The 12,463-nt window shown below is 39.0% G+C and overlaps 1 protein-coding gene across 6 annotated transcripts in view; it reads left to right on the top strand.

The window, feature by feature from the left end:
* RALGAPA1 (Ral GTPase activating protein catalytic subunit alpha 1) overlaps positions 1-12,463 on the top strand; it is a 214,174-nt gene that overhangs the window by 47,368 nt on the left and 154,343 nt on the right. For all 6 annotated transcript variants that reach the window (XM_070358743.1, XM_005891799.3, XM_070358739.1 and 3 more), the window contains exons 5-7: positions 3,849-3,892; positions 8,287-8,464; positions 10,098-10,213. In XM_070358743.1, the coding sequence (XP_070214844.1) occupies positions 3,849-3,892; positions 8,287-8,464; positions 10,098-10,213 (338 nt within the window). The remainder of the gene's footprint in view (positions 1-3,848; positions 3,893-8,286; positions 8,465-10,097; positions 10,214-12,463) is intronic.

The raw sequence follows: 12,463 nt of genomic DNA, 5'->3' as shown, positions 1-12,463 counted from the left end.
GGATGAAAAAGGAATCTGCAGGTAGGCAATTTCTGGCTTTGGTTCAGTGTCTCAATTAGAACAAAGGTGATTGCTAGTGATTCTCGTGGCCTTTCTCTTGTGAATACACAGCCAGCCACCATACCTACATTGTTGAAGTAGAATGTTATAGGCCTTATATTCATTTGTAAAAATTGTATTTTCCTTTTAAAAAAGAGTCATAGATTTATTTAGGCCCTACAATTCTTAATCAGTTGTAGCAAATAAAATCTGTGAGGCTTTGAAACTATAAGTCATCCCAATTAGCAGTTCTGGAAGCAAAAGAAACTACATATAGGATGGATATTGATGCAGGGGCTAAAAAAGACAAAATTTTATTTTTTTAATTTATTTTTAAAATTTATTTTATTTTTAACTTTACAATATTGTATTGATTTTGCCATATATCAAAATGAATCCACCACAGGTATACATGTGTTCCTCATCCTGAACCCTCCTCCCTCCTCCCTCCCCGTACCATCCCTCTGAGTCGTCCCATTGCACCAGCCCCAAGCATCCAGTATCGTGCATCGAACCTGGACTGGCGACTCGTTTCATATATGATATTATACATATTTCAATGCCATTCTCCCAAATCATCCTACCCTCTCCCTCTCCCACAGAATCCAAAAGACTGTTCTATACATCAGTGATAATAAAGCCTGTTGAGAATAAACTTTTTTGATAAAGCTCAAGACTAAAAATGATGTGTCCTTAATATATAAAGAACTCTGGCAACTCAGTAAGACAGATAAGTTTTTTAAATATGCAAAATATTTGCATATATATCATACCAAAGCGGAGAAGGCAATGGCAACACACTCCAGTACTCTTGCCTGGAAAATCCCATGGACGGAGGGGCCTGGTGGGCTGCAGTCCATGGGGTCGCTAGGAGTCGGACACAACTGAGCGACTTCACTTTATTTTTTCACTTTCATGCATTGGAGAAGGAAATGGCAACCCACTCCAGTGTTCTTGCCTGGAGAATCCCAGGGACCGGGGGGAGCCTGCTGGGCTTCCGTCCATGGGGTCGCACAGAGTCGGACACGACTGAAGCGACTTAGCAGCAGCATACCAAAGAAGACATATAAATTGCTAATAAGCATGATAAGCTGCTTAATAGAATATCCTATTTTTTATTTCATAATCATTAAAATGTTCTTGGGTTATCTATGAAGAAACTTCTCTAGACATCTGAACTTGTAAAGTTTTTCTACTGAGGAATGTAGTCTTCAATATGTAAAAGAGCTTTGGGCTATCTAGTTGTCATGTTTAGTAGTATTCCAGTAAATGTCCAATTTGAGAAGATATATCAGTGGTCATTTTTCTTTGTCACTCCTCCTCCTCCAAGTCGCTTCAGTCGTGTCCAACTCTGTGTGACCCCATAGACGGCAGCCCACCAGGCTCCCCCGTCACTGGGATTCTCCAGGCAAGAATACTGGAGTGGGTTGCCATTAACTTCTCCAATGCATGAAAGTGAAAAGTGAAAGTGAAGTCGCTCAGTCGTGTCCGATTCTTAGCGACCCCGTGGACTGCAGCCTACCAGGCTCCTCCATCCATGGGATTTTCCAGGCAAGAGTAAGAATCCTTAAAAAAAGTAACTTGAACAACTTTACGCTAACAAGTTAGGCAGTTTTTTCTTTAACATATTTATTTATTTGACTGTGCTGAGTCTTTGTTGCAGCATGTGAGATCTAGTTCCCTGACCAGGGATGTAACCCAGGCCCCCTATATTTGGGAGTATGGAATCTTAGGCACTGGATTACCAGGGAAGACCCAAGGCAGTTTTAATAAAATCAGCAAATTTATAGAAAGATAGAAATTATTCAAACTGACTCAAAAAAGAATGTGCTCAGTCCCTCAGTTGTGTCCCACTCTTTGTGACCCCGTGGACTGTAGCCTGCCAGGCTTTTCTTTCCATGGCATTTTCCAGGCAGAAATAGTGGAGTGGGTTGCCCTATCCTTCTCCAGTGGATCTTCCCAGCCTAGGGACTGAACCCACATTTCCTGCACTGGTGGCAGATTCTTTACCACTGAGCCACCTGGAAGCCCTCATTTAGATTACTCACTCTCAGTGCTGCTGCCAGAAAAGCTGTATTCCATTTTGTATCTCCTTGGGTCTGTCGTTGTTCCCTGTTGTTGAATACTTTAAAAACATCTACTAATTGAGAAGGTTTCATTTCAAATATACCATCTAATTTCTATAATTTTTTAATCTCTGGGGCTCTTAAAGTAACAATTATAAATCTTCTCACAAAGGAAAGCTTAATTCCAAATATCTTAAAAAGATGTAATATCAATTGGTCACAAACTCTTTCAGAAAATAAAGGAACTCTTCCCAGTCTATGTACATGTCTATTATTATCTTGATAATAAAGCCAGATTAAAGACCTCACAAAAGAACACAGTAGTGTTCAATATCCATCATAAACACAGAGGCAAAAATCTTTAATAATTTATTAACAAACTAAATTTAGTAGTATGACAAAAAGACTATGTAAATGGTAACCAATTGGGATTTATCTCAGGGATGCAAGGTTGGTTTAATATTTGATAAGCATTTTGTGAAAAATACAGTATTAATAGAATAAATGACAAAACCACCTGTAATGCTGACTGTGATGTTTACTTGACTGTAATGCCAGTAGCAGAAAAAGCATCCGACAGAATTTACTGCCCATGCATGATTAAAAACGCTTATCAGATGTGATTAGTTTTCCACTTCTTTTTCTCTTCCAGGGTTCAATCGGTGATACTACAATGCATTTAGCATGTATAGATTTTTTAGGAGAGCTAATTAAGACCGAGGCTTTATATAGAATTGTTTTAAGAAACTGAATTTGCTCAGACACGAGGAAGGGAATTGCAGATAAATCAACACGATTTGTTGAAATATTAAAACTTATTTTAGTACGATAAATAAAACTTAAGCAATAGAGTCACAGTCTTAATCATTTTATATATATATTTCATATAAAAATTTGTAATCTTGGTGTTACTAGAAAGAATAAAGATGCAAGATTAGAACAAATAGCTGTAGAGGAAATTTTGTTACTGGTATAAATTTTACACATAGAAACTATTTCTAAATATTTTATAGATTTATAAATAGTAATAAAATATTTTTGGAGATAATTAATAACAAAATCTGGATAAGATTTCTTTTGGGGAGGAAGCAGGAAAATGATTCAGGATGAGTTCATGGGAGGCTTAAGTGATACTTATATAAAACATTATAAATAACAAATAAATGAAATCTTGAAATTATAGGAAACATGAGACTATTTAGATTTGTTCAAACTGAATGGTGGACTTCTGGTTGTGAATATTATTTCATTATTTTATTATAGCTTTGAAATATTGTATAATTATAAGAAAAAGTATTTTGAATACTCTGAGTATTTTGAAAAGAAAAAGTAGTACAGGGGAAACGTTTGTTAAGAAATACTACAGTTTCAGGTGTTTATTTGATTAACTATAAAATTTTCTACAGTGGTTTTTATTTGTATTAGTGATGGTAAAAGTATTTATTTATATTCTTCAGTTCAATTCAGTAAAATATATAGATTGTTGCCTTAAATGCAATTTTGGTTTTATTGTTTGTTTTAATAGGATAAATCATATTTAATTCCAGTAAACCATGTGTTAAAATGGTGACTTTTTATATGCCCTCTATCCCAAGACTATGGCCAGAGGGATGTTAAGGTCACCAAGAATAATTTGGAGATGACCAGGGACTTGTTTTTAAAGTGTTTTCAAGTCTTACTGATAACTCTTGACATTTAGAAATGAATAAGATATGAATGTTTAAAATCATGTTTTCTTTTCAGGATTGATTTTAAAGAAACTACTACACACAGGAAACTCCTTGAAGGTATAATGTAATTATATTTCTTTTTTATATTTAAAAAATTATTTGAATTGATTATTTTCAGCTGTGCTGGGTCTTCGTTGTTGCACAGGCTTTTTCTAGTTGTGGCAAGCGAGGGCTACTCCAGTTGTGTCCTGGCTTCTCATTGCAGTGGCTTTTCTTGTGGCTCCCAGGCTGTCAAGTACAGGCTTGGTAGTTGTGGCACTCAGGCCTGGTTGCTCTGTGGCATGTGGGATCTTTCTGGACAGGAATTGAACCCTTGTGTCCTACATTGGCAGGTGGTTTCTTTACCACTGAGCCACCGGGAAAGCCCCATTTCTGTAGGTTTTTTTTTTTTTTTTTTAACTGAGTAAAGCATATAGTCAACTGCTCCACTTGCCTGCATCATTGTTTTCCTAAATAAATATGAATAATCTACAGTTCCCTGGATTGAAGTGAAATCACTTAAAAAATAGCAGCATGCTCAGTATACATGAGGTTGACCATGCTATTGAAAACTTTTTGTGGTTTTACCACTGCATTTGACTCATTTGGCAGAAACATAGTCAGCTCTTGATGTCCATGGGCTCTACATCCATATCATTTTATATATCGGACTTGAGCATATGCTGATTTTGGTATCCATGGTAGGGGAGGTCCTGGAAGCATTACCCCATAGATACTGAGGGACAACTGTGCTTTGCCCTGTGGTCCCCAGAAGATACAAATTATTAAGCTATTCAACAAATAATTCTTCATTTTACCATAGCTATCCTGAGATATAGAGGGAAGTAGTACATCTGTTAAAAATGGTTTGTTCATTATTATTATTTTTTCTTCTTTTTTATTATTCCATTGTGCTGTGGTTAGAAAAGCTTCTCAGTCCAAAAGCATCTTGCTGTAAGTTGGGTAAAAGTCTCATTGTAGGTACTTTTGGTGTCAAGGTTTGGGTTTGCAGTACAACGGGATAAGCCTTCCTACAGCTTTGTCCTGTTTCTAACTGAACTGAGAGGGTGGCAACAGATGTCTAGCTTTGGCAGTGGCTGTTTACAAACCATGCATGTGTGCTAAGTTGCTTCAGTTGTGTCCAACTCTGTGCTACCCTGTGGACTGTAGCCCACCAGGCTCCTCTGTCCAGGATTCTCCAGGCAAGAATACAAGAGTGGGTTGCCATACCCTTCTCAAGGGGATTTTTCCGACCCAGGGATTGAGCCTTGATTTTGTTACATCTCCTGCATTGGCAGGTGGGTTCTTTACCACTAGCACCACCTTGGAAGCTCAGTTGTGTACAAAGCTGTGATAGAGGAATATCCGAAGCTATCAGTGAGGTTAGGTTAGTGAAGAACTTTGTGGTTTGCTTGGAGATTTGGAGTTTGCTTTGTTTTCTCCTTTTGTCTTCCTGAAAGAGCATTGTTCAGTTTAAATATGTATTTTCTGTGTATTGGGCATTGTTCTAGTTGTTTAAAGATACAGTAATAGGCCAAATTTGCCCTTTAGAAGCAAATTAAATACATGAGATAATTTCAGGCTGCTAAGCCTTTAAAGGACAAGAGCAGTGAGTTAGCAGTGCATCCGGATCTCCATGACCATTCCTCCTTTTAGCAGTTAATAGTTATACCAAGGAGTGGTCATTGCCGTCTCTCCTTTCTTCTTGGATTAGAGTGGCAATGTGGGGAAGAACGGAAGTTAACAAGAAGGAAATGATTTTGATTTTCTATAAGTGAAAGTTATAGTGTAAAAATTACCTGATAGCTTTAAGTAGTTCAGTTCAGTCATTGAGTTATGTCCAATTCTTTGTGACCCCACGAACCGCAGCACGCCAGGCCTCCCTGTCCATCATCAACACCCAGAATCTACCCAAACCCATGTCCATCGAGTCAGTGATGCCATCCAACCATCTCATCCTCTGTCGTCCCCTTCTCCTCCTGCCCTCAATCTTTCCCAGCATCAGGGTCTTTTCCAATGAGTCAACTCTTCGCATGGGGTGGCCAAAGTATTGGAGTTTCAGCTTCAGCATCAGTCCTTCCAATGAACACCCAGGACTGATTTCCTTTAGGATGGACTAGTTGGATTTCCTTGCAGTCCAGGGGACTCTCAAGAGTCTTCTCCAACACCACAGTTGAAAAGCATCAATTCTTCAGTACTCAGCTTTCTTTATAGTCCAACTCTCACATCCACACATGACCACTGGAAAAACCATAGCCTTGACTAGACGGACCTTTGTTGGCAAAGGAATGTCTCTGCTTTTTAATATGCTGACTAGGTTGGTCATAACTTTCCTTCCAAGGAGTAAGCGTCTTTTGATTTCATGACTGCAGTCACCTTCTACAGTGCTTTTGGAGCCCAGAAAAATAAAGTCAGCCACTGTTTCCACTGTTTCTCCATCTATTTGCCATGAAGCGATGGGACCGGATGCCATGATCTTAGTTTTCTGAATGTTGAGCTTTAAGCCAACTTTTTCACTCTCCTCTTTTACTTTCATCAAGAGGCTCTTTAGTTCTTCACTTTCTGCCATAAGGGTAGTGTCATCTCCATATCTGAGGTTATTGATATTTCTCCTGGCAGTCTTGATTCCAGCTTGTGTTTCTTCCAGCCCAGCGTTTCTCATGATGTACTCTGCATAGAAGTTAAATAAGCAGGGTGACAATATACAGCCTTGACGTACTCCTTTTCCTATTTGGAACCAGTCTGTTGTTCCATGTCCAGTTCTAACTGTTGCTTCCTGACCTGCATATAGGTTTCTCAAGAGGCAGGTCAGGTGGTCTGGTATTCCCATCTCTTTCAGAATTTTCCATAGTTTATTGTGATTCACACAGTCAAAGGCTTTGTCATAGTCAATAAAGCAGAAATAGATATTTTTCTGGAACTCTCTTGCTTTTTTGATGATGCAGCGGATGTTGGCAATTTGATCTCTGGTTCCTCTGCCTTTTCTAAAACCAGCTTGAACATCTGAAAGTTCACGTTTCATGTATTGCTGAAGCCTGGGTTGGAGAATTTTAAGCATTACTTTGCTAGCGTGTGAGATGAGTGCAATTGTGCGGTAGTTTGAGCATTCTTTGGCATTACCATTCTTTGGGATTGGAATGAAAACTGACCTTTTCCAGTCCTGTGGCCACTGCCGAGTTTTCCAAATTTGCTGGCATATTGAGTGCAGCACTTTCACAGCATCATCTTTCAGGATGTGAAATAGCTCAAATGGAATTCCATCACCTCCACTAGCTTTGTTCATAGTGATGTTTCCTAAAGCCCACTTAACTTCACATTCCAGGATGTCTGGCTCTAGGTCAGTGACCACACCATCGTGATTATCTGGGTCATGAAGATCTTCTTTGTAAAGTTCTTCTGTATATTCTTGCCACCTCTTCTTAATATCTTCTGCTTCCATTAGGTCCCTACCATTTCTGTCCTTTATTGAGCCCATCTTTGCATGAAATGTTCCCTTGGTATCTCTAATTTTCCTGAAGAGATCTCTAGTCTTTCCCATTCTATTGTTTTCCTCTACTTCTTTGCATTGATGGCTGAGGGAGGCTTTCTTCTCTCTCCTTGCTATTCTTTGGAACCCTGCATTCAAATGGGAATACCTTTCCTTTTCTCCTTTACTTTTCGCTCCTTTCTTTTCACAGCCATTTGTAAAGCCTTCCCAGACAGCCATTTTGCTTTTTTGCATTTCTTTTTCTTGGGATGGTCTTGATTCCTGTCTCCTGTACAGTGTCACGTACCTCCATCCATAGTTCATCAGGCACTCTATCGGATCTAGTCCCTTAAATCTTAAATCTCTTAAAGCCCCAACCAGTAACGCTGAAGAAGGTGAAGTTGAACAGTTCTATGAAGACCTACAAGACCTTCTAGAACTAACACCCAAAGAAGATGTCCTTTTCATCATAGGGGACTGGAATGCAAAAGTAGGAAGTCAAGAAACACCTGGAGTAACAGGCAAATTTGGCCTTGGAGTACAGAATGAAGCAGGGCAAAGGCTAATAGAGTTCTGCCAAGAGAACACATTGGTTGTAGCAAACACCCTCTTCCAACAACACAAGAGAAGACTACACATGGACATCACCAGATGGTCAACACTGAAATCAGATTGATTATATTCTTTGCAGCCAAAGATGGAGAAGCTCTACACAGTCAGCAAAAACAAGACCAGGAGCTGACTGTGGCTCAGATCATGAACTCCTTAGGTAGTTAGACACCAAGTTTATTTGTTCAGAATCCATAAATTTAGATTTATAAGTGCTAAGGGGGTCAGTAAATTGTCACGGCTATCATTCTGTCTCCCTCTCCTGCCTGCCTTCCTTTTCTTCCTCTCCTTTGGAGAGTATCAGTCTGTAACCATCTTCCAGAGAATTTTGGCGTGGAAGGAAGAAAATACTTCCATTTTAAATAAAACTACTGTTTTTCATTTCATTTCATTTTAGATTAGGCGGGAAGGTGTTCGGCTTTTCTTATTATGGTTGCAAGCTCTTCAGAATAACTGTAGCAAAGAACAGCTTTGGATGTTTTCATGCTTAATCCCCGGATTTTCAGCACCACAGTCTGAATATGGACCTCGAACTTTAGATAACCTCATTAATCCTCCACTCAACCTTCAAGAAAGTAAGATTCATCTTTTCCATCATTATTTTAAAAATTTTGTGTAGTTTGTTAATATATATTTTAAAATGTCTGTACATTTTTAACTGGTTAATCCAAGGCCATGTTTTTAAATGTGGGATTTATAAAACAAAACTCATGGAGAAAGGATTCATGGTTGCTGGGGGAGGCGGGGGGTGGTTTGAACAGGGGAGCGCGTGGGATTTGAGGGTGGGCAAAATTGGTGAAGGGGATTTAGAGTTACAAACTTCGTGTCAGAAAGTAAATAAAATAAGTCATCAGGATGTAGTGGACAGCATGGGAACTGTAGTTGATGACAATTGTTGTGAATTTGAAAGTTGCTAAGAAACTAAAGTTCTTACCACAAGAAAAAAATTTTTTTGTAATTTTGGTGACAGGTGGTAACTACTTATTTGGGTGATTATTTTATAGTGCATACAAATGTTGAATCATGTACACCTGAAACTAATATAATGTTGTATGTCAGTAAAAAATGTAAATAAATAATTTTAAAACATCCAGGTATAATGAGGCCAACAAATCAGGAGATGATTGCTGTTAAAAGATAGCTTGTTACTCATAGTTCCCAGGAGAAGTGGTTGTGCCACACCAAGGAGGGTGGTCACACAGGGAAACACCAGGGTCAGTCGAGGATGGGGCTTGGAGGGTAGGGGTGGATATCATGGGCAAGAGCTCAGTCAGAAATGTGTGAAGTAGGGTGAGCATGTCTAAGTCTGGCTACCTAGTCCTAAGGGTCATTAGGTTAGGGGACTAGTAGCCCTGAATGTATGGAGAAGGAAATGGCAACCCACTCCAGTGTTCTTGCCTGGAGAATCCCAGGGACGGGGGAGCCTGGTAGGCTGCCGTCTATGGGGTCGCACAGAGTCGGACACGACTGAAGCGACTTAGTAGCAGCAGCAGCAGCAGCCCTGAGTATAAGAGCCCAACAGAGGAAGTGGTAGAGATATGGGCTCTGGATATTTAGTTTGTATTTGAAAGGCAAACTTTCAGGCCTGTAGTTTTCTCTCTCTAGGAATTAGCTGTGCGAGAGGCTTTCTCACTAGGGCCTGTAAGACCCCTGTTATTGTTTAATATAGGCCATTTTTACATTTAATTTTGAATTGTCATGTATCAGCTTGTATCCTTAGGTAAGTTCTCTTTCTTTCTGGAAGGGAAATATTAATAGTATATCATCCTTTGAATAAAGATGCTACCTTAAGAAGTGTGGACATTACCTAGGGTAATCAGATTGTCCTTTAATTGATGAATAAGCATAGTATTATATGTTTTTATAATATTTATGGAATTTTGTCATGTACACTTTTAATCTGAATTTGAAAATATGAGCAGTTCTTTTTCAGGCCAACGTTATTCACTCTTAATCCCTGAATATCTGTCCATCCCTGTGTCACATTTCCTTGATCAGGGCTTCATGAAACAGTGGATTATTAAAGTTGATGGTGGTTGTGATGGGCTGTCAATATGACCTTAGGTTTATATCAGGTTTCAGTCATTAGAATATTCTCAAGCTTTGCTTATTCTTTGCTTATCCGTTTTGTAGTTAAATTTTATACTAACTATAAATAGTTAAATATTCTTAAATTTGTGGTTATACCAAACTTTTGTCTTTGGATAGCTCAAGTCACTATAGAGGAAATCACTCCACTTGTCCCCCCACAATCAGGAGATAAAGGACAAGAAGATCTTACAAGCTATTTTCTTGAAGCACTTTTAAAATATATAGTAATTCAGGTATGTGTAATCTTCTTTTATATCACCCTTCTTACTATCCTGTGGGTAGTTCATTTTCAACTCCTTCCAGTTATGCTGTCATACTAGATACTTGCTTATTTTCCTAAAGGAGGAGTAACAGATTTTTAATTCTGAAAATATATGTTAGTATGCTCTTCCTGAAATAAAATCATTAGAGGGATTATGAACCTCTTAGAAAGGGAGCTGGAGAGAGAGATTTTTATAGTAGACTCTTTATAGTGTCAGCAAAAATAAGACCAGGAGCTGACTGTGACTCAGATCATGAACTCCTTATTGCCCAATTCAGACTTAAATTGAAGAAAGTAGGGAAAACCAGTAGACCATTCAGGAATGACCTAAATCTAATCCCTTATGACTATACAATGGAAGTGACAAATAGATTCAAGGGATTAGATTTGATAGAGTGCCCAAAGAACTATGGACAGAGGTTTGTGACATTTTATAGGAGGCAGGGATCAAGACCATCCCCAAGAAAAAGAAATGCAAGAAGGCAAAATGGTTGTCTGAGGAAGCCTTACAAACAGCTATGAAAAGAAGAGAAGTGAAGGCAAAGGAGGAAAGGAAAGATATACCTATTTAAATGCAGGGTTCCAGAGAATATCAAGGAGAGATAAGAAAGCCTTCCTCAGTGATCAGTGCAAAGAAATAGAGGAAAGCAGTAGAATGGGAAAGACTAGAGATCTCTTCAAGAAAATTAGAGATACCAAGGGAATATTTCATACAAAGATAGGCTCAATAAAGGACAGAAATGGTATGGACCTAACAGAAGCAGAAGATATTAAGAAGAGGTGGCAAGAATACACAGAAGAACTGTACAGAAAAGATCTTCATGACCCAGATAATCACAATGGTGTGATCACTCATCTAGAGCCAGATATCCTGTGAAGTGATATGAGCCATAGGAATGTGAAGTCAAGTGGGCCTTAGGAACCATCACTACAAACAAAGCTAGTGGAGGTGATGGAATTCCATTTGAGCTATTTCAAATCCTGAAAGATGATGCTTTAAAAGTGCTACACTCAATATGCCAGCAAATTTGGAAGACTTCGGCAGTGGCCACAGGACTGGAATAGGTCGGTTTTCATTCCAATCCCATAGAAAGACAATGCCAAAGAATGCCCAAACTACCACACAATTGCACTCACCTCACACACTAGCAAAGTAATGCTCAAAATCATCCAAGCCAGGCTTCAACAGTATGTGAACTGTGAACTTCCACATGTTCAAGCTGGATTTAGAAAAGGCAAAGGAACCAGAAATCAAATTGCCAACATCCGCTGGATCATGGAAAAAGCAAGAGAGTTCCAGAAAAACATCTGTTTCTGCTTTATTGACTATGCCAAAGTCTTTGACTGTGTGGATCACAACAAACTGGAAAATCCAAGAGATGGGAATACCAGACCACCTGACCTGCCTCCTGAGATATCTGTATGCAGGTCAAAAAGCAACAGTTAGAACTGGACATGGAACGAGACTGGTTCCAAAACGGGAAAGGAGTACATCAGGGCTGTGTATTGTCACCCTGCTTGTTTAACTTAAATGCAGAGTAAGTACATCATGAGAAATGCTGGATTGGATGAAGCACAAGCTGGAATCAAGATTGCTAGGACAAATATCAATAACCTCATATATGCAGATGACCACCCTTATGGCAGAAAATGAAGAATACCAAAGAGCCTCTTGATGAAAGTGAAAGAGGAGAGTGAAAAAGCTGGCTTAAAACTCAGCATTCAGAAAACTAAGATCATGGCATCCGGTCCCATCATTTCATGGCAAATAGGTGGGGAAACAGTGAGAGACTTTATTTTGGGAGACTCCAAAATCACTGCAGATGGTGACTGCAACCATGAAATTAAAAGACACTTACTTCTTGGAAGGAAAGTTATGACCAACCTAGACAGCTTATTAAAAAGCAGAGACATTACTTTGTTAACAAAGGTCCGTCTAGTCAAAGCTATGGTTTTTCCAGTAGTCATGTATGGATGTGAGAGTAGCACTATAAAGAAGGCTGAGTACCAAGGAATTGATGCTTTTGAACTGTGTTGGAGAAGAGTCTTGAGAGTCCCTTGGACAGCAAGGAGATCCAGCCAGTGCATCCTAAAGGAAATCAGTCTTGAATATTCATTGGAAGGACTGATGCTGAAGCCGAAACTCCCAGTACTTTGGCCGCCTGATGCAAAGAACTGACTCATTTGAAAAGACCCTGATACAGGAAAGATTGAAGGCAGG

The sequence above is a fragment of the Bos mutus genome, chromosome 21, assembly GCF_027580195.1.
Source record: "Bos mutus isolate GX-2022 chromosome 21, NWIPB_WYAK_1.1, whole genome shotgun sequence".
Taxonomy (NCBI): domain Eukaryota; kingdom Metazoa; phylum Chordata; class Mammalia; order Artiodactyla; family Bovidae; genus Bos; species Bos mutus.
This window is presented reverse-complemented; position numbering and strand designations above follow the sequence as displayed.